This window comes from Mugil cephalus, chromosome 5, assembly GCF_022458985.1.
Source record: "Mugil cephalus isolate CIBA_MC_2020 chromosome 5, CIBA_Mcephalus_1.1, whole genome shotgun sequence".
In the NCBI taxonomy this organism is placed as follows: domain Eukaryota; kingdom Metazoa; phylum Chordata; class Actinopteri; order Mugiliformes; family Mugilidae; genus Mugil; species Mugil cephalus.
The window spans coordinates 5,052,611-5,075,755 of NC_061774.1; the positions used below are offsets into that span (position 1 = coordinate 5,052,611).

Sequence of the window (23,145 nt, forward strand, 5' to 3'; positions counted from 1 at the left end):
ACGCACTGGAGATATGGCTCAAATAAGACATGCCTCAAAACCAGCATGTGATCACAAAGTAGACCATTAAGATGATGAATGAGCCATGACAAAAAAAAAAGGGAAGAGAGGCTGGGAAATTAGCTAAAATATGTACACTGCTACTGTGGACTTTTATTCCTCGATGTGGGAAAGTAGTCTCGTTTATTCAGCAGGGAGAGTTTCTGGGGAAGATAAGGGACGAGTGAAAGTTTGTTGAGCTCTCTCGCTCGCTTTTTTGGTGACATCAACAGAGACAGAGAGAGAGGGAGAAAGGCAGAGAGGGAGGGAGAAACGGGATTTTTGGGGAAACCAAATGCAAATCTGTCCGCCTCTCTCACTCTTACAACCTCCAGGCGTACCAGTCTGTGTTGCGCCTCCGCTCTCTCAACTTTTTCTGATTACAACTCCTCAGCAACTCGCACTTTTTATTCCCCGGCAGCGGAGGGATGTTCCCTGGAAGGAGGTTACACCCCAGCTGAGCATTCTCACCTTGGAAAGTTTAGAGAGTCAGGCTGATAACTTTTCGCAGAGTCCGTGAATGGGGAGCATTAGGTTATATGTTTTAAAACTTTCCATTGTGTCTAAGTTTTTTCTTTTTCAATGGCAAACGGCTGCTTTAATGATACGCTTAGTGACCGAGTCCCTCGAGAGAAAGTTTAGTGAACTTGTGTAACTGCGAACTTAATCTGAGTTGGACTTTTTTTTTTGTAAATTGTAATACGCAGTCGAAACGGCTCTCTTGAAGTTTTTGGGGATCATCACTGACACAGCGTCTGAATTCACCTCGGGGATTTGCATTTAACTTCGGTTGGGAGTAATTTCAGTGGATATCATGCCTCCAACAGGGCCGGAGAGGCGCGCTGCGCTCTGCCGGGTTTGGGCTCTGCTTTTCGCTCTGCTGGTGTGCGCTGCATCGGTGGATGGATGCCCACACAAGTGTAGCTGCTCCGGGTCTCATGTGGACTGCCAAGGTCTGGGTTTGAAGACGGTGCCTAAAGGAATACCGAGGAATGCCGAGCGCCTGTAAGTGCGATTGTATTATATTTAATGTTTCCAAGTGAGCTCTTATCATCTGTCTTAAACGTAACCAGTGAGAGAGCACTGTGACTTTATCGTGCGCCTTTTGTCATCATGTCATGTTCCTGTAACATATATAGGCTACAACAAGCTTGTGCAAATTAGACGAAGTTAAACTCAATTTAATATTTTCTTTGAATAACATTCAGGTGGTAGAGATCGTTTAAAATTCAGAAAACACAATCAGCACACGTGTAAACTTCGTGAAACTTGGGGGTGATGTAAGGAGGAAGCTTGCTTTATTTTGGTGGCATTTAACACCATTAAGTAATTAAAGGAGCCCAGCACTACTAGCTTTTATATTACACTTTATTTAGTGTAGTTCACTAGGAAACAATATTATAAGGTTGACATGCTGTAGGTTCATTAGATACATTCTGTATTGATAATAGATGGTGTATGTCAAACTGCCCCCCCAAAAATCACCAGCAACCCCAGGGAATGAAGGTTGTTAAGAAAACAACCTGAGGTTGCTTTTATAGAGAGTATTTCAGTTTTTAAATGGGTCAAGACAGAAGGTGAAAGGAGCTCTTTACATTTCTTCGTATTGTACCACATTTCAATTGGGGAAAGGCTATTACAATGTCTTAAAACTCCATCCTCTGTGACTTTAGTCAAATACTGAGCAATAATCTTGCTGTTTGGGAATTACTTTTGCTGCTTTTGTCAAACCTGATTGCAGTTAGTTTCAAATGATATTCATACCTAAGGCAGAGGCAGACCCCTGACACATACGGCTGCCACTTCCAGCTTGATCTTGACACGTTTACATCAGCGGAGCCACACACATGCACTCACAAACACACACCTTTGCTGTTAAGGTATGGAAGTGATTATGCATGATAACGGAGCAGCAAAAGCCCCGCAGGGGATCAACAACAGACCTAACCCTGAGACAACAAACACAATCAGTAGGCTGCAGAAGAGAGTGGGGGGTCGTGTTTGTGGATGTGGAGGGTACTGCGAGATATGGACATAAGATTAGCATGTGTGTGTTCATTTATACTTTTGCATATGTTTGTTTACCTGAATATGTTTGTGTTTCTGTGCCTGCATGTTCACCCTCACTAGTGTGATTGCGTTTCTTGTGTGCATACATATGAATGTGAACCCCATACCTCCTCCATCCCGTGGGGCTGTTGTGACCTCTTAGGACCTGTTGGCTTTTACACAGCAATCCCCTGAAGACATTTACACCCTAGCAAAATAAATAATTAGAGCGGGTTGTGGTGGAGAGGTGGGATAGGGGGGTCCTCTGCCTCTCGATATGGTCCCTTGGGTGGAATATTTGGGGTAGCAGTACCCCTCCCTCCTGCTTCACTCCAGAAACTGTGTGTTTATGTTTCCCTGATTTATCCAGGTCACTGTTTCAGATGTGACTTCGGCCAAATGTTGCTCTTTTCCTCCCTCTTTCTCCCTCTTCGCCTCTTTGCCTGCCTTCATCTCTCTTTCTCTCTGCAGATATATTTTAGGGAGTCTGAAATGGGAAACATTAAAATAGATGAGATTCCAGTTTTAAAGGTTAAGGCAGATGGGAAACTTTTTAAGAAAGACTGATGAGTGTTATTGCCCTGAGCAGGGATTTTTGTTTGACAAGTGAGATAAAGTCATGTGAACAATAGATTCTAATAAAAAAAAAAACAAAAAAAAAACCCCAAGTTTCTTACCTTCTTGGTTAACAGGATAATTAATATCAAGCGAAACGGGCTTTCTGAGGGTGTCCTGTGTCAGGCTGCATCTTAATGGGGATGGCTGCTTCCATCAAGGAGTGTCACTTACATTGAGTTGAGGGTGTCTGGTCTGGTCTAGATGGCTGCTACATGCTAAAAGTTTCCCAGCAGAACATTGAGTTGTCAAAAGATGGTCAATATTATTTACCTTTCCTCTCAGTGGTTTTATTGTTGTGGCTGATCGATGTACATTCTTTATGGCCTCAACAAAATATATGTTGTCATTGATTTACAAGATCAGTGACTATAAAACTACCAGCTTCGATTTGTAAATGTGCTGTATTTTCAGCTTTACACTATATGTAGTTACCTTATATGGAAATTAAAGGAACCACAGCATTAGTTTTTAAAAGCATAAAAGTACTATGTCACCCTCTAATAAACTACTAATGTAATGGTAATGGTGAAATTTCCCTGTAAAAACAAAATGTGACATTTTGTGACTCCTTTATCACTATTCACATGCCATAATATCTAAATGCAAAAGGCGTTTAAAAAGAACCTTCACAGATATAATATATACATGTAAATAACTTGTTATTTAAGTCATTCCCTGGCGGTAAGATGTTCTCTGCTGGTTTGCATCACTTCAGCAGAACAGTCCAATAAATAAAGCACTTAAAACAATACTCTACTAAAAATGCATATTTTCAGTATTACGTGTTCACCCTCACTAACCCTAATAGCTTCTAAAACAATGCGTAGCATCATTTGGCAAAAAAAATTAACTACCACCATATCTATACCCACAGCCATTGGACTATATATACTTTGTTTTAGGCACAAACCCTTTGTCACAATAATAAACATGCGGATAAGGTTAAGAATTGGTCATGGTTACAAAAAAACTCTCCATTACACAGAAACAACAGGAAGAGTTACATTAGGACCGATTCATCAAGTCCCAAAGCATCATTGCACCAGAATACTGCGCAACAAGACCACAAGACACGTGGCTTTTGAGTAAGGGACAAGGCGTTTTGCCTTATTTTAGGTGGAAAATCTTTTTTGGCTTCGGCATTACTGCTCCCTTTATCACTCCCTAAAGGCACCTGTGCTGAATCAAACCAACTCAAGGTTTCTGAAAATGAATGTTAAAAATCACTGTGTCGTAGAAAAGTAGATGACACAGATTTAGAAAATTAGGTATGACAAATGAAAGTATTAGAAATTCTTGATAAAATTAAAGATGTATGGATATATAACACTAAAAAAATTACATAAAAATTTCTGTGGCTGCCTAGAAGCAGTCAAAATGGAGAATGTTTGGCACTTTAAGGCATGAAATCTGCCAGCGAGTTCCTTTAAACTTTAGTTAGTCCCTGCTTACCCCTTTTATTACACACAGTATATAATTTATAATCCAGTTCCCTTCTGGTACATGGGGAAGTAAAGGTTAAATGTGATATTTGGGGTCTACCTGTCATAACTACAGAATCAATCTCTTTAAAAGCCAAGGTTTCTTCACTATTGTAAACAGAGCATTTGGAAAGGTTAACGAGAGAAAAACAGTGGTGGCCTCAACTGTTCACTCAACACACACACACGAGCTCTCACAGGCAGCCTCGCAGATTACCTCAGGCCAGTCAATTCCGTAATGTCCTCCTTGGGAAGCCACTTGAGACCTCATTTGCATCTAATTTGAGTGGAGCAGTTTTTGGGGGGAGGCTTAACAGGCTTAACGAGGCTGGGCAAAATGAATTGGAAAACAGGGGGGCTTTTCTCTCTCGGGTTCAGTTCACACCTGCCCTACGGCTACCGCACAGACATACTTTCAAAAAGGCACTCACGCACCCTGGAGTGTTGATTTTTAGAGGTGCAAATTCCAAATTGTTTCCTCAAATGTTGTGAAACGTGTTGGAAATAAAAAGCTGCCAACTCTAGAGGGAGCTTTCAGTTGTCAGAGCTGTAGTCAGTGAAGTTTTCTTTTAAAGTGTGTGTGCAAATACACATGTATGATTGAGGTTAGAATGAGTTGGCTCGGTCAAGATTTATACGTGTGTATGATTGCATCTTTATATGTGCTATATGTCAGAATGAGTAAGTATGTGTTGAATGGGCTCACTGCTGGAAGTGGCTGGCTGCCTGAGCCAACTTTACATAAACTTATTCTGATTTAAAACTAATTCTGGACTGCCTATTTTTCTCTTCCCTCACTAACGGCACCTTTAGGAAGTTTTGGCAAGTCTTTTCCAAGCAACACCTTCTCCGCTTTCTCTAGCCTCATCTGGCTTAGTCGCTCACTCTTACTTTTTATTTCCTTCACTGACTCTTCCTCTTTTATCCCAATTCAGTTTCTCTCCAGCTCTTTCTCCCCATCCTTCTCCCTTCCTTCTTTCTCTCTTATTAAGTTTCTCTTTTTTGACACTTTTTCCTTATCCCACCTTCTTTTTCTGATCCCTCTGCTTCTCCTGTGCTTCCTCCCCAGCTCCACTACTCTTTCTCTGACCTCCAACACACACACTCACACACCTTCAGTTTGCCAGCAGCATCTCTCCAGTAAAGTTTTCACAGCCCCCATTTCCCCTCACCGTGCCAACCTACCATAGACACACACACAACAGTGGGATCCTGCTGCTGTGTGTGTATTCACGCAAGCATCATCAGGAGTGTGTGTGTGTGTCTTTTTGCGTGTAGAACGGACACACCAGTTCCAGCTCCCGCTCCTGGCTCTTATCAAAGCTTGGTGTTGATTGGGCAGTGGATGCTGTAACTACCACACCCTCAGCTATGAAACGGCATTTCATGGCGGGACTGGAATTTTCTGTGTGTGTGTGTGTGATCTGTGAATACTTTGGTTTTATCCTGTGCACTGAGCAGCCCAACTAAATTGAGTGAACCGAGTTCCAGTTGCCTCAATTAGGATTAATTTGACTTGATCAGGAACAAACTGTAAACGTGTTCACTTTAGTTTTCCCTAGATACTTTCAGCTGTGAGCGAAACATTCATCTGACGTCACTGCATCTAATATTGGGTTGTATACAAATTCTAGCCACACCCAAGAAGTCTCACACTGTAAGTCCAAGATGTATTCTAACCATTTTGATAATTCTCACACATCTCTTCTAACCATATTCTGTTGATACTTTGCCAGCTTTTGTGAGAACTAGGGAGATAATTATTTTGTTCGAACACAAATTCTACGTACGTACACCACTTTGAGGAGAAGTTCAGTCTGCACACATGCTTTGTTAGCTCTTGAATAAATGCCATCATTCAATGAAGAGTGGTCTTTACTGTTATCGTGGGTATGGTGGTGATGTAATACATCTGAGAAGCAGCTGAGTGTTATTGCTATAACAGACGAGTCTAAACTAAAAGTAAAAACCACAATGAGCTTGCTGTTCTCAAACTGCCTCTTAATGTCACGCCTATCATCTGGGGCCATCTTGTGGTAACCATTTTGTGCCTTTCCAACTATGTTTGATTCAGTTAGAGCAAGCCAAATGGCACAAGTGAGGGTAACCAATATTTAGGCTCCAGTTCTAGGTCAGTGGGTGATACTCTATTCTGCAAGTTTCTCCAATATGCGGGCAGCTGACCTTTCTATATAATGAGTCTGCCAGTGAGGCAGCCAGCTGGCACTGACAGTGGGCACTGCCCTTCTGGGAAATGAAGCAAACTGGATGCTGCATTAAACATATACACATACTGTACTCTCTTGTTCTGTATACACAAAAAACCCATACACACAAACAGGCAAAGATGTCACACATTCACTGGAATAGTATGGAAAACCAGGCACATGAATGCACGGTTAAAACGTTTCTTGGATGTACACATAATGTACTGGCATATCTTATGTCAAACCCCGGTCCAACCCAAATTTAATTTGTTCCATTTGTCTCTCTGTTGTACCCATCATAAAAACAAATCCATTTAAACTGCACCAAAGTAATTACTGAAGCCTGTAAACATTGAAGCAACTCCAGAAATGAGAGATCAGATGAGAAAACAGGTTGCAAACAAACTTCACCAATGACACTGTTTTAACCAGACAGAAAAGGACAGCATAAGGAGGATAACTTTTTCTGGTGAATGTGAACAGTTTGGGAGTTGATTTCACAGTTTGCCTTCATTTCCCCTTCAAAGTACATTTTCCTAACCTGGGGGTTGGTCTAACACATGTATGATTAACTTGTCCTTCCTTTTTTTTTTTTTTTTTTTTTTACAATTCTACTGCATTACAAGACCTCTTTCACCTGATTTGCATAGTGATGCTTTGGTAGATATGACTGATGATTTTATGGCGATTGACATAACAGGTCACGTAAAAATATAATTTGCGTTTCATCTTCAAACAACTCTTTGAAGTCCTACAGACCAGCTAAATCATCATAGTATTAGTGCTAATTCAGAAAAGTGTTCTCACAAAAATGGTGAAAGAATACTTACACACACATGAAAAAGGTACAGTACATATTCCAGATAAAAATGCATATATATGAAGCATATAGGAGAATTTCGATACAGCCCTTCACATACAGCGCACATAATTAGGCAAGAGCAGGCGCTCATACACCGCAGTCCACTCTTATGTCTTCACCGGATTAAACATGCAATTGGTTGTAGATGGAAAGTTTGACGTATAATGAGAGAGAGGGAGCCTGTGTCACATAGAAACAACCACGAGTCACGAATGACCTTCTGCGACTCTCTGCTGAAATAGAAGTCCTCAGATTGGAGGATTTCACAATGTGTCACACTATAATGCCAGTATAGGTTTGTGTGTGTGAGTGTTCAGAACGCTTGGAGCCTTTTTATGTTAAGAAGCTATGCCACTGTTTTGTTGGGCCACTGTCACCAAAGCAACACGTTATATCCCGTCTGCAGAGACTTCATTTTCTCAGTCCGACTTTCTGTTTGCCCTCATCTACACCTGTATGTATGGAAAACATTTCTTTAATTTATTTGCAGGCATGTGGTAGTGCATGCAGCACTGAAAGTGTGATTTGCAGTACGGTTTTCTCTTTTCGGTTCAGTGTTCAGCAAAGCTCAATGTGACAGGCTGTTTATGTTAAGTTGGAAGCGTATGGAGAAACTGATCACTGCACTGTGAATATGCATTAGGGTTTTGCTCTGTCTCTTTCAAATTGTGTCTCTACCCTTCACATTCTCTCTCAGTCTCTCATTCATCTTAATCTCTTTCTTTCTCTTATCCTCTCGTTCACCCATTCTTTTTTTTTCAAACTTGGCCCCCGTAGAGGAAGCAGCAGGCCTTGTTCTTGTCAAGTGGCCTCTCAGCAGCCAAATTACCCCTCCACCCCCACCCCTTTCACTTACAGTACAGAAGCAGTAAATCTAGACAAAAGAATAGCAGCCCTATAAACTCCAACAAAGAAAAGAGCTAACCAAATACAACACTGGTTTACAGCCCCTTTGGCTTGTGATTCTAAAAGAAAGGGATGCTTGCAGGCGTCTCCCTGATGTGGTCAAGCCTGCGTGGTTAGCAATCAACGCCAAACTATGAATTTCCTGAGGTTGACTGACATTAACACTGAATAAAGACTCCGAGGGGTAGAGGAATAAATTGTTATGGACAGAAAACAGACTGACTGATCATGGAACAAAGAAAAGGGACAAATTACTCTCCCAAATTTCTCTAAATTCTAAGCAACTAAAATCACATGAAGATAGTAAATGCAAGCTGAGACAAAACACAGTAGAGGGAGCAGGCCTGATGGAACGAGGAAGATTTCTTTAAAGCTGGCAGATGAAGAAAAGAGCAGAGGAAAACTTGAGATAGTGTTACAGACAAAGTTGGATGTGTTGTGCATCATTCAGACAGGATTCCCCTTTATGGAGTTAAAGCCAGTGTCCTTCAGTCTGCTCGAAGGAAAATACTTTACTGACAAATGGTGCCTTTATCTCTGGTGTTCGTAGCATTTGTGTAATTACTCTGAGAATTGTTAGCATTCTGTGCATTACACGTGTCTAAAATGAGCCAGTAATATATTCATGTACAGAAATTGATTTTTTACTAAATGTGGCAAATATGTGGTGAGCAAAATTTTTGAGATAGGCAAGAATTAATCTCCAAGAGTGGGATGGATTTCTCTAACTGGTGTTAACAGGTATTTGCTTACAGACACAGAAATTCAAGGAAAGATACCACCTGTGATACAGACAGAAAGAAAGAAATATATCCTGTACGTAAAGGATCACCATTTTTTTTTATTAGTCATAATATCTTGCACAGACTTTTGCCTGTCATTACTCACATACTCCAGATCTCTCGTCCTCTCCAAGGATTATACAAATATAAGAATTTTCAAGGGCTGAGTCTTTCTATGAGTTGCCACACAACAAGCCTGTTGCTGACATTCTGAATCCTTTTATTTCTCTATGCTTGGCCTGAACACATAGCCATTCAAAATAAACCTCAAAGGACATAATCTTGGTGTCCCTAAAGGAAGCTTGTGTCTGCCATCACTTGTTGCCTTTTGCTATGTTTGACGTGAATGCCCAGAAATTTTTGAGCGATGATTGATGTGTATCCCAGAGAGCAACTATGTAACAGGAAGAAGTTCACTACTGATTAGAATCACTGAGACAAAAATTCAAAACAGCGGTAAATGGTTGAACAGAAGACCAAAAGCTCCTCAAACCTCCCATATTTTCCAAAACTTTGCAAAATCTGCAAATGGAATTTGGGATTGAACAAGTCATTGTTTTGAAAACTTTCCACTATTCCATCTTTCAGTTGAATAATTCAAGTATGTCTTTTAACAGTAACTAAGATGTTGAGGTTTCTTCATGAAAGACGAGTTCTAGTTGTAGTAAACTGGTCACATAAATATGTAAACTGTTACTTGAATTCAGTTTAATTTTTAATATTTCTGCCACCACCATTGGTTTCAGCTGAATGTCCTGTTTCTAGTATCTTCTTGACACCATTCAGCAAAAGTTTAACCAGTGTTGTTACTTTGTCAAATGTATGAGCACATAGAGCTTCTTTTCCTACTTTTTAAGCTTCATTTCAATAGAGGTCATGGTTACCACAATCAAAACAGTGTGAGCAGGTGTTACCACATGTCAGATCTAAGCACGTTAAGTGTATGTGTTTTAGCTATACAGAAGCCAATTTTGAAGCAGCTCGACGCCTGGCCTGCGTCTGGTGACAGACTCACTCTAGAGTGTGGCGCTCAGAGGAAAAGGAAGAAGGCAATTAGGATTCCTTGTGTAACTTGGAGATTTAGAGAGCGAAATTGAGCATACCTATCTAAGAAAGAGGAGGATGGAGAACAAGAAAGGAGGAATGAGAAAATAAAGCAGTAGAAGTGCTTTGTGGAAAATAACGAGATTAACACAGGAAGTGAATGCATTTGGAAATGAAGTGATGGATGGGTCGCAACAAAGGATGAACAGAATAGAGGGAGAGAAGAATGTAATGCAATGGAGGGAGTAAAAAAAGTGCAAAGAGGAAATGTCACATTGTCAGAGACAGATAAAACAGTGATAGAAAGTCGTGGCACTTTGTTGTTCTTCCACATTGTTGTCCTAGTAAAAGAGGACAGAGGTCAAGAAAACAAACAAGACAGATGGAGATAGGTGAAAAAGGGAAACATGACTGACTGGTCAGCAGTCACACATTTGTACTGTGATAATACCTAATGGTTTACGGCATTACAGCAGCAACAGCCTAACATCTCATTCCATTAAGCTCTGGGGAGTCACCTGATCTGTCATTTGTTTAACATTCCTTCCTATTAGTTATTTATCTGTTTTTTTTTCGCAGTCTGTTTGGTGTAGCCAATTGTCCTGTACACAAATCAACCCTCTCGCCCTCACCAACCCTAGTCAACCAGTATGCCAGCCCAAAGCAGCCAGACTATAAGGTTCACTGATTTCAGTGGTTTAGAGTGAGGTGTGTGTGCATATTTGTGTTTATATATGTGTGCATACACTCACTGGCCACTTTATTAGGTACACCTTGCTAGTAAAAGGTTGGACCCCCTTTTGCCTTCAGAATTCTTCGTGTCATACTTTCAACAAGGAGTTGGAAACATTCCTCAGAGATGTTGGTCCATATTGACATGATAACATCACACAGTTGCTGCAGATTTGTCGGCTGCACATCGATGAGAATCTCCCATTCTACCACATCCCAAAGGTTCCTCTATTGGATTGAGATCTGGTGACTGTGGAGGCCATTGGAGTACAGTGAACTCATTGTCCTGTTCCAGAAACCATTTTGAGATGATATGAGTTTTGTGACATGGTGCATTATCCTGCTGGAAGTAGCCGTCAGAAGATGAGTACACTGTGGTCATAAAGGGATGGACATGGTCAGCAACAATACTCAGGTAGGCTGTGGCATTTAAGCCATGCTCAGTTTGTACTAAGGGGCCCAAAGTGTGGCAAGAAAATATCCCCCACACCGTCACACCACCACCACCAGCCTGAACCGCTGATACAAGGCAGGATGGATCCATGCTTTCATGTTGTTTATGCCAAATTCTGACCCTGCCATCTGAATGTCACAGCTGAAATCAAAACTCATCAGACCAGGCAACGTTTTTCCAATCTCCTATTGTCCAATTTTGGTGAGCCTGTGTGAACTGTAATCTCAGTTTCCTGTTCTTAGCTCACAGGAGTGGCACCCAGTGTGGTCTTCTGCTGCTGTAGCAGCAAGGTTGGATGTGTTGTGTGTTCAGAGATGGTATTCTGCATTCTGTGGTTTTAACCAGCAGTTATGAGTCACTGTTGTCTTTCTGTCATCTCCAACCAGTCTGCCCATTCTGCTCTGACCTCTCACATCAACAAGGCAATTTCGTCCACACAACTCAGCTCTTTGTCTTGATCACCTCTACATGCCTCAATGCATTGAATTGCAGCCAAGTCATTGGCCAATTAGCTATTTGTGTTAACAAGCAATTGAACAAGTGTACCTAATAAAGTGGCAGATGAGTGAGTGTGTGTGTGTGTGTGTGTGTGTGTGTGTGTGTGTGTGTGTGTGTGTGTGTGTGTGTGTGTGTGTGTATATATGTTTGTGTTTTTGTTGAATGGTATATTAATTCCCTGAACACCTGCTGTTTGCATTCTTGTCTTAACCCCCGTTGCAAACACACACATACGCGCGTCTTACATCTGCCTGTAATGGAAACAAACAGTGGTTAGGGCTTTTGTACTAAAGCCTCTTGTTAGTTGTTTGACTGCCAGCTGGTCAGTTAAATTTGAAGCTAAGTTAAGCTTTACTGCTGGGTGGGGTGGACACCCAAGCTTTAAGAGGCCAGGTGCATACCAATTGCTACCTCATCAAGTTTTTGTTTTTGAGATGTGCAGCTGTGATTTTGCCATGCGAGATCTTTCGAATCAAGCGTGACACTGTTATTGCGTGTCATAGAAAATGGAGAATAAATAATAAATATGTTGGTTTGCACTGTAGTGTCATCTTTTTTTTTAATGTCTTCAGAAAATCTTGGTAATCCGAGACCTAATCTCAAGGCACTCTTACTCAGTTTGATGCCTGCTGCTTCATTCATGCTTCATTATTGCTGACTTACCTGCTAGCTACATGGGTGGAAGTTGACTAGTAATCCAGTTGTACTCATACATATACAGGGAGGAACTTACAAGGGGATTCTTTTTAGTGTGACTCTCCTGATCCACTGATAGACTAGACAGTAATAAAAATAATCTATAAAGTTCTGTAGACGCTGTGGTGTACAGAAGCCATGGCAAATTTAGGAATCATGTTACCTGTTCTTCATTTCACGATGAAGTCATACTTTACTGCTTCCTTTGACATCACTGTCAGTTGGTAATTCATTTAATTCCATGCTGCATATTGTTGTGCTCTGGCAGACACCTTGACTTCCTCTGTTTGTGGGCAGCGATGTTAGATGTTAGATGCCATTGTGCTCTACCTGGAACTGTATCCTTACTGTTTGTTTGACTGCAGAGCGGTCTCCCTGGTGAGAGCAGAAGTTTCCACTGTGAACAAGAGAAAGATGGAGATAAGGATGGAGAGATTAGAGGAACGGAGAGAAAAAAGCAAAGGGTCGGAAAAATGTAGCCAACTGTAAAAGAGTGAAAAGATTGAGATAAAAGACAAGAGATTAAGGTTGGAGAGAAAAACAGATGAGGGCGAAGAAAAAGTGTTTAGTCAACTGTGAAACAGTGAAAGATAAGACATGAGAGACTGAGAGAGGGGGAGACACTCTTAAAAGGGGGAGATTAGACAGAAAGAGGAAAAAGGGGAGAGAAAGGCTGGGAACATAGGGTGATCTGGCGGTGAAGGACTGACAGGCTGACATTAGAGAGCAGTGACTGGGGAGAGACTCAAGAAAGATGATGAGAAGAAGAGAAGAGAGCATTAAAAGTAAAACCAAAAGATTAGTCAAATATTCAAACATATAAAGACAGACATTGTGGAGGGGTCAGAGAAGAAGGATAGGATGAATAGAGGCGATTTTGTGGGGAGGACCCATTTTCAAATGGGGGGCTACTCTCAGAGTCACTCAAAAGTGAGAACCTGGAATTACACACAAGCAACAAAAGGTTGCTTTCATCACAGATTTAGCTCTGTCCGTAAGTTCAAAATGATAAATTAATGCTGTGTTAATTTTTTTTCTTTTTCCACATCCAAGAAGACTTGTCAAGTAATTGCCAGTATATCCCTTTCCAAGGAACTGCCAATTACATATACTCTGAAAGCCTGTGACAAGAACCAGTAGCATCCAGTTTGGGTGATGGCAAAGCAGCCTGCTGTCAGAAACATATCTGGTGTCCTGAATGAACTGGCAAGATGGATGAGGCTCGGCATGAATTTTCTTTCTGTTTTTTTTTTCTTCTTCATTTATTTATGTCATTGCTGCTTCCAAACACAAATCCAAATAGATTGCTTAATAACGTGGAATGAAAAGTTGTCATACCTCAGCAAACCGGAGACATAGCATTTCATGAAATCAGATATCAATGTCTAAGTCATTTTAATGGGAAATGAGTGAAGACGCGAACATATATGCAACAACAGGAGTCTCTGCAATGGTCAGTACCTTTAGCCCCATAGGCTGACTGATTGTAAAAGGGTAGGGAAGCATGTAGTTTGGGTGCACAAATGTGGATGCATTTATAATACCAACAATACTGAATGTATTATCTCTTCTTTCACCTGAGCTAATTTATTTCCACCTTTGGAAGCAAAACACGTCAGCTCCTCTTTTGGTCCCCACCAACTGCTGAGGGAAATATCTTTAGGTGTTAAATGATCTACTAAATTCAACAGCTAGTTGCCACATTTGTCCTTCTGCGTTTTGGTGCTGGGTAGTTAGTGTGCAGCAGGTTTTTCAGCACACTATTATGGAAACAGCTGCTTGCTGTGTCTGGAAATAAGGTTGATGAGAGTGGTGAGAGTGAACCAAAACATCGAAGTTGCAAGCTGTAAAACAAGAGCAGTGAGCCAAAAGCAAAAATACTTAAAAGTATCAAACCACCATCCTCTCATGTTACATTAAGTCATTTGAGTTTTGTCATTACTGCTGCCGTACTGTTCTACATGGCATTGCTGTGAGGTTTCGCTCTCAAATATAAACCGCATTAAAACTTGTTTGACAGGGGTTTCATTGTGAGAAACTATTTGTTGTTGCTTATGATTTAGGCCAGCTTTTCTCCACTGTCTCGCTCTCTGTGTCCTGGGTGGGAGTCATTGATCACTGTCAGAGTCATTTATGTTACCTCCCATTGTTTCAGATGGGATATCAAAACTATTCATTACCCAGAAAGCCTTTCAAGGACACCTTGGTGAACCTTAGACCCCATTTTTGGGCTTTGTGGAAGCAATGGTCTGGCCCACAGCAGCCCTCCATGTCTCAAGCCAGGGTATGGCTCTTATTAGAGGTCCTTACCATGGCAGCTTGGGGAAGCCTTTTGAAACCTAATATGGTCTTAAATCAGATTTATAAATGTTTAGGTGTATTATGAAAAACACACACGCTGACTGCCTTGGCAAAACCAGACTCTGTTTATGTGTATGTGTGAGTAAGAGAGGGTGAATGAAAGCTTTCGGAGAGCTGTGTGTGTGAAATAAGAGCGAAAATGGTGTGTGTTGTTTGTCTGTGCCCTCTCGCTCTGTGTGTGTGTGTGTGTTTTTTTTCTTTGCCCTAATTCCTCCAGTTGGACAGCGTTTCAATAAACAGCATACCCGTATAAAGGGAACCAGTCTATACACACACACTCAGGCAGTCAGTTCATATTGCAGTGTGTATACATTGTGCACTCATAGTTAAAACAGATTGAATGACAGTCAGGAAACACGATAAGCTTTTAAACTGTGATGATGGAAAGAGAAAATAATTTCATCCCACTTTTTATTTTTCCTTTTTTTCCCCCCCTGGAAAATGTAGTCTTCCATAATTCACAGCAGCAGGAGCCCTGTGTGTCCATACTCTTATCTGTGTCTATGCAGCAGCGTGCGTGCGTGTGTGCGTGCGTGTTTCGGTTTCAGTTTGTTTGTATTTGCTTGTTTGTGTGTCTGTGTGTGTTCTTGTATTTGCCTACTGAATATACTGTACATGCATGGGCTCACGTGCTATTAGGCATTCTCACGCTCTGTCCCTCTGCCACATTTACTAATTTTGCTGAGCAAGAACACAGAGAAACTTGAATGTAGACAGACTAATACAAACATGACATGATGTTCAGTTTATCCCTCTTTAAAAGCGCAACACAAATGATTGACACTGAATTGTGTTCTTCAGTCATTATTTATGACTACAGTTGATAATCAAGACTTGTAACCTCTGTGTTTCTCTCCGCAGGGATTTGAACAGAAACAACATCACCAGAGTCACTAAAGTGGATTTCTCTGGCCTCAAGAACCTCAGGATTCTGTAAGTTTGTTTCTTTCATCTTTTTGACAGAAAGTGCTGTAATGATTGCCAAGCATTATTTGAGCTTGTCAAAATTACACAGTGGATTTCCAAATCACATTCAGTATGTACATGTTGCAGAAGGCAAAACCAAGTTGTATCTTTATCTCAAACCTTATCATGCTCCCGTCATTGTTCAAGTCAAACTATCTTACTCAATTATTGTCAGAACTTGAGTAACACACCATTGGGATTTCATTATTGGGTGCATGTTAACCAGATACAGCCAGGTCAACACCTTGTGCTGTTCTTCATGTTTTTTTTGAGTTGTTCCTAAACCGTCCACACAAATGCCAGGTCCAAAAGTTTCCTGAGTGGTTTCAATGTTGTGACTGATCGGTGTATGACTTAACAATAATCAGGACACATTCACTTGTGTGAAAGAATATGAAGCAAAAACAAAGTTAACATGATTGTATTTCAGTATTTTTAATAACTGTCATGTTTCTGTAGCAAATAGAGAAGTAGAGTTCCATCTTTCTTTCCATTGCAATACATCTAAAAAAAAAGTCATTTGAAATAGTCTGTCCTATTCATGAAGACAGTCATTGTTTTATCCATCATATAAACATGGCTGATAAATTTGACAATTTTGTTATTTAGATTTTATGTTAGTTGGTTGAAGCCATGAGGCTGAATGTACCAGGTACAGTACCAGAGTACAGGGGGTCTTTTATGTGCCTATTTTCCTCTTTATATCCTTATTGTGACCTGCATTTGCGTCTTTACAAGGAATTCCATTATCAGAAAAACGGCCATGCTGGAACAATTAAGCAAATGCTATATTTACCTAATGGGCCTCTATATGGCTATAGGGGAAACAAGTCTCCATAAAAGAAATTTTCCCATCCTAATGAGGTCTTTCAGGACTGGAGAGAATGTAAGTGTCCTATCCAAGGAGTTGAATTTCGCAATTACTGAATATTTACAAGGTTAAATAATAGAGTAATTGTGAGCCGACATGCCAGTAACAAGCAGCAAGACTCCCATGTATTAAACACGACAACAAGATGCTGATCTGCGGGGGATATGATGATATACAAAGACTATTTGATGGAATTTCTTGACAGTTGTGAGCAAGGAATTGTGAGTCATTGTTTATGAGAAACTGTAAAAGAAAAGATTGAGTAACTCTGAGTCCTCTTCTGTCTCCTGTGTCTCTTTGAGCAATCAGGGAATGTAGCATTTTGCAATGTTTTTGGACATGAAATCTTTACTAATTATTTTCATGTCACTTGGATTTTTTACCTAGAATCAATACTCACTTGCCAATATTGAATGCCTTTTTGTCAAGTGTAATATTTTTTCCTGTTCTTACTGACAAAGACGAATCCCTTATAAAACATGATGCGTGCACAGCCTGAACTAATTCATGTGTCGTAACTGGAGATTCCTACTATTCTGATATGTGTTCAGAAACCATAATTTTTGCAGCCTGAAAAAAAGGGATCTAAAACAGCTGAGCTATGTCCTATTCCAGTGTTCTTTTTCGATCCAAATATGACATACTGCATTCAAGGAGCTGTCAGTAAACATATGAAATAAACATTTACCCAAAGTATGAACCATCTTTATTCTGTCCAGTGCCTTGTGCCTGTGCAGTTATTTATCTTCAGATGGAAAAAAACACATGTTGTAATCATTGCTGGTGTTACAGTTGCTTGTCTAGCACATCATATCTAAATGGCTGCGCTCAGTGGAGTGTGACTGCTCATCTCCTCTCAGCTGTCCTAATTGACTTCAAGGGCTCTCTCGCTCTGTTGCCTCAAGTGGCTGAAAATGGTGTGTGTATGTGTGCGTCTGTATGTGTGTGAGAGAGAGCTTTAATAACTATAATCACCGTTGGCTGCATGCAGCTTCCCTCCTCACTCTGTTTTAACCAGACTAACGGCAGATAAAAATACACTCGCAGTGACTACATTGAGGAGTGGAAATGGGCTTCAGCATGTGTGTGTTTCGTTTAAGTAAGTGCATTTACTTAACCATGAACAGACTTGTGAGGACTACTTATGTCCGTCAGTGTTTTGGGGTTTTATATGCTTGTGTTTGATCAAATTATTCAGTCAACATGGGGCAAGGCAAAGACCATCTCCCTCTCTCCCTCTCTCTCTCTCTCTCTCTCTCTCTCTATGCATATATATATATATATATATATATACATACACACACACACATGTGTGTATATGTATATGTATGCATGTGTTTGTGTGGCAGCTTGTTTCATGTGGTTGGTGATAAACCGCTGTGACATTTCCCCACTCTAAATCTCTTAAAGAAATTGGGAGGAGATTGCTTGGGAAAGAGCAGATAGTCTGAGAAAGAGCGCGCGCGCACGCGCGCACACACACACACACACACACACACACACACATTCTTGCATTTGAGTTGAGGAATGCACAAAAGCATACGTGATCACCACACATTGTAGCCTTTACCCTTATCTTTAGTCAAATAGGTATTAGTGTTATTTACCTGACCTCTTTCACTCTCCACAAGTGTCTTGTTCTGTGAATTCCTGATGATTTCATTCAACCATGCCTCCCCTGGGAAAACTTTGTATGTAGTTTAACGCTACTTACATTCTTTCCATGCTAAAAGAGTAGAATCTCTAAGGTTAAACTGCGTTACAGATAATTTGTCCTGTACAAATGCTTGTCTGCCTTTAAATATACATTCAAATATGTGATCAGTCAAATGATTTGGTTGTCAATAAACATCAATGCAGTGTAAAAAAAAAATAATAATAATAATAAAAAAATCATACAGTTATACCCAGCAGGCTAAATATTCTTTAATCTTCACAGTCACACACAACCTCTCTCTGGATGCGCACTGCATGCGCAACACTTAGCGTAATATCTTTGGCAGGCTCGCTTAGCAAGATTTTTTCCAGACTGTGGCGAATTTGAGTAATTCCAAACAAATTTCGATGTAGGTGATAACTTGTGCTTGACATTCAGCGTTTGGTCGGAAAAAGTTGATGTGGTTTCACCCATTGTGTGTACACAACAAGTGAAGTTAATGCCCCCAAAAGTCATTTCCGTCAGACGCCAAGTTCTCGCAGTTAAGGTAGCGTGACATCATTGTGCTTTTTATAATGGTTGCTAAAACGTTTTTTAATAAAGTTGAAAGAGACACAGCAGTCCCCACACACATGAATTCAATAACTGTTTTCTCTCTGTGGATGACTAATGCCTGATACAGACCAATATAAAAACAATACCTCATCTGAGCGATATGCCAGCATTGACTCCCCGCACCATGTGTTTGGCTTCACATCCCTTGCCTTTCTAAACTTCATTCAATAAATCAGCATGCGGTTGATCTCTCATTTGGACAAATACTCTTTGATAGTTATTCAAAGTTATGTCTTGATTTAGCGTTCCCAGCGGTTTACAGGGTATGCTGTTCTATAGGGACGGAGAAATGCAGCTACACTGAGTAAACATGCGGGATTCATCTTGGCTGCACCGTAAATTATGATTGATGCTGGAGTCAGAAGTGTGCACGTGTTTAGATGTGTGTTTGGTTCCTTACCAGTGCAGAACTCCTTATCTACGTTTATGCTTTAGATGTTTACACACATATCTGACATTGCTCATTAGTGCTGGGTGTGCATCTTCTCTGTGTATTTGCACCTGTCAGTTTGTGTTTGCCTTTGCTAACTTAAGAGTTTAGACTTCTGCAACTGTGATTGCTTTCTGTATACATTTGCATCTGTAAGAGTGTTTCTCTTTAGAAATTAGGTTAAAAAATGTACACTACAGCTGATCATTTTCATTTTTTTGGTAACCTTGGCCATTTGCAAATAAAGGGTCAAGTAGACGACCCATAGAACACAGCTCAGAAGGTAGACATCTATGTCTGCTACGTGTTTGTTGGCTTTTAAATAGTCACAGCAGCTTTCAGATTCGTAATCTATACATACTGAAGCATGTTTCACTTTATACATCTCAGTCTCTTATCTTTCATCCAAGTCCATGTTTCAGGCCAACAGATTGTACGTGTGTTTATATAATGAGCCAGCATGACGCACAATGGATTAATGGTTCTAATACAGCTGCATGTCTAAACATTTTCTTTGAAAGAATATTTAAGGAGGTCATGCCAAAACAATTCATAGCCCACATGGTCTCTTTTTTACCCAACTTCTTCAGTTTTCTTTGGCACCATCTTCCTTTATAAATATATCTCACTCAACTCTCTACTTCCTGTATCTCTGATTCTTCTTTTCCTTTTTTTTCATCCTCTTGTCTTTTGCCTCGCATCATGCACTTTGTTTTACTTCGTTCTCCCCCTCTCTCAGGAGATGTCACCCCAAACGTCCTCAGACAGAATATATAAACACACATATCAGTCGAGATGTTCTTTCTCCCTTTCTCTGTCCCATCTGGAAAACCTTAGTTTGTACCAAAATACATGACAACACACAAAGAGCAGAGAAAGAATAAAGCAGAAGTATGTGTTGGAAGCGCTGCTTTAAAACAGAAGAGAAATGGAGACTATGTCTACTTAAGAATGGAGAGGGATGAGTTGTTAATTGTTTGTTTTGGCCGGCTAAGTTGTAACATTTGTGAAATGATGTGTCATAAGCTTTTCAAACTTTTGCTTCATGCCTGATTCATTTCTTCAGTTCACTGATTGCTTGTTTAAACAACCGGATTTTGAAAAGTGCAAGTGTCTCTCTCGTTTACCCTTGACCAGTCTGTTTCTGGCTATGGCTTCATATTCACAGTTACATGTTTACCTCTTGTAAAAGAATTTAACTCTGTAAACTTACTATTATGAAGACGCCTGCTCTGTGTAATTTCTTTTTTGTCACAACGGTCTCTCACTAAAGCGTCACGTGTAATGTATGGTATTACTGTCTAATTCTGTATTTCTGTAATAATGATAACAACTAAAAAGGCTGTTCTTTTTTTCTCCATTTCAATCGCTTCAGTCATCTGGAGGACAACCAAATCAGTGTTATCGAGAGAGGAGCCTTCCAAGACCTAAGACTGCTGGAGAGACTGTAAGTCGCTTATCTTACATTGCTATCTATGATGTGCATGAGTGAGATAAAATGCAACCTAAACAGCTGATGCAAAGCTAAGGTATTTTAAGCATTTGGAAAAGCCCACCAGGCTAAGCACACACGCACACAGAACATGCATAGAAGACCCGTCTTGTTCTGCGAGGCATATTCACACACAGTGTACCCGTTTGATACCCATCCACTTCACACACCAACTTGGAATCTCCCATAGATACTCCCTTCTTCCTAGTATCTCTGTGTGTGTTAGTGTATGTGTGTACGTGCCCCTTCAACTCACACCAAGGCTCCAGTCAACAGAATCGAGGTGTCAGTGTACAACACAACACTTCCCACACACACACCTGCATGTTTATGACTTGCAGGTCTGACAGATAGCCAGGCCGCATGAGACACAAAGACAGGGGAACACACTTTGTGTGTTGTGAGATGTTCTGAAAAAAACAAAAAAACAAAAAAATGTTTTTATAGGTGGAGTTCAGGTGAATTAAAACACCATCTGGGTCAGTGTTGGTCGTCTTTGACTGACAAGAGCAGGCTTTCTAAACAGGAACTGTCTGTCTTAACATTTCTGATTTCAAAGGCTGTATATTTCTTCTGTTAGTCATCATTTGATAAACAATTTATGTAATTTCTGTATATTTCAAGTAAAACATCATCTTTACAACTGCTTAGTTGATTGCGGCTGTCGGCCAGATTTTCCAGTAATGCAGAAAATCCTGAGAGACACTGAGTGACAGCAACATGTGTATCTTGTCTCCATGTGGAGATCACACATCTGATAGTGAAAGCATGAGGGGATGTGCTGCTTAAATGTTAAAAGGCTCCTTAATACAGTGTGTCAGGAAGGGTCAGAGGTTAGAGATGAGAGGGGAAGGAGATTAGGGGGCAAGACTGTGTCAAAACCCACACAGGAAATGGTGTTTCATTCAGTCTTTTTCAGGATTTGGGCAAATTAAATGCATTTTTTACAGTATGGTTAAAGTTGCATGTCATATTTAGATACAGCAAGGGTGACATTTTGTACTAATGCAAATGTCTGTTTTGGTAAAAGCTGCTGTAGTGTAGTGACGGGGAAGGTCCTCCATTTCCCTTTTGACTATAGTGGTAGTGAAATGGTTTTTAAAATGCTTAGCTGACAGGGTGTCTGATGTTGTGCCTGCTGGGGTGAAAGGTCAGGGGTGAGAGGTCCAGATGCTGAGTCTGTGTGATTTATGGAGTCACAATGTGAAAAAAAATGGACCTTACGTTGTCATCTCCTTGGGCGAGGACATTCATTTGTGTCAGTGCATGAATTATAAAGTTGTGGGTATGATTAAAAGGCTTTGAAATGAGAAACTAATGATACACTTTAGTTATATGGATATTTTGCAAAAAGAATTTAGGATATAGCTTCACTAGAAATAAAATAAAATAGCCATGTAAGATTAGTTCCCTTCAGTCTCTAAACCATATTCCATGGTTTTTGTGTGACTAATAGGGATACATTTGCAAATTAAAATAATAATAATAGATATAATAAAAAAAGTCATGGAAGGGGAAAAAAACTTGCTCATGGGCTTGTGGTTTGGTGTCACTTCAGAGGTTCCACATAGAAAAATTGTCTCATTATTACTTGAAAATACACAAAGGATTCTTCTCTTGCAAACCATAACTGTGCTGTAAGCGAATGTCTTAAAGTGACTCATAACTGTAAAAGTAGCTGATCCTGTGCTTTATTTTCAAACCAGCAGTTATTTTCTAGGAGCACGGGTCAATTATTTCAAATGGTGGATACCTCTGTTTTTAACGCATTTCTCTTTCCATTGGTGCACACAGGAGTGAAAGTCAGGGTCTTATTATCATTATCACAAGGGTTAAAAGGTTGGTGTCTGTGTCTTCTCCTGCACAGATTTCGACTTTGTGACCCCATGACCCTCCACCCTGCTTTTTTTCCCCTTTCCCTTCCACGCCTCGTTTCTCAGCCAAATGCTTTGGTAGCCTGATAACACTTTCACTCCCTCGGCTCACACTGTCTTCATCTATCTCCACTCAGCCAACCCCACCTTTCTTTTGCAGACACAAGCACGCACAAGGGCGCACATCTTTCACTCTAACACACTCCATCTCTTCATACTTTCTTTTCACACACACGTCTTTCAGTCAGTCGACGCCATTCTTTCAGTCTCTCCATCTTCTTCTGCCTCTCATTTCACCGTAAATAACTGCCATGTGTTCATTTCATACTCGGTTCATTTAAATGACTTCCACATTCAACATGTAAGAAGTAAAACAGCGCTGGGCACGAGAAGGATCTAGAAACATTTCTACATCATTTGAAAAATGTTGGAAAGTTTTATTGAAACTATTAAGTAATAATAATAAGATATATATTAAAAAGATTATACACAGACTGCTGTTGACACTGAC

At 40.3% G+C, this 23,145-nt stretch overlaps 1 protein-coding gene across 1 annotated transcript in view; it reads left to right on the forward strand.

The window, feature by feature from the left end:
• The first annotated feature begins 294 nt into the window (after positions 1-294).
• Positions 295-23,145, forward strand: part of slit3 (slit homolog 3 (Drosophila)) — a 209,869-nt gene continuing 187,018 nt past the window's right edge. Inside the window, exons 1-3 of the mRNA XM_047584852.1 lie at positions 295-1,044; positions 15,591-15,662; positions 20,644-20,715. Coding sequence (XP_047440808.1) covers positions 854-1,044; positions 15,591-15,662; positions 20,644-20,715 — 335 coding nt within the window. The 5' untranslated portion in view covers positions 295-853. The remainder of the gene's footprint in view (positions 1,045-15,590; positions 15,663-20,643; positions 20,716-23,145) is intronic.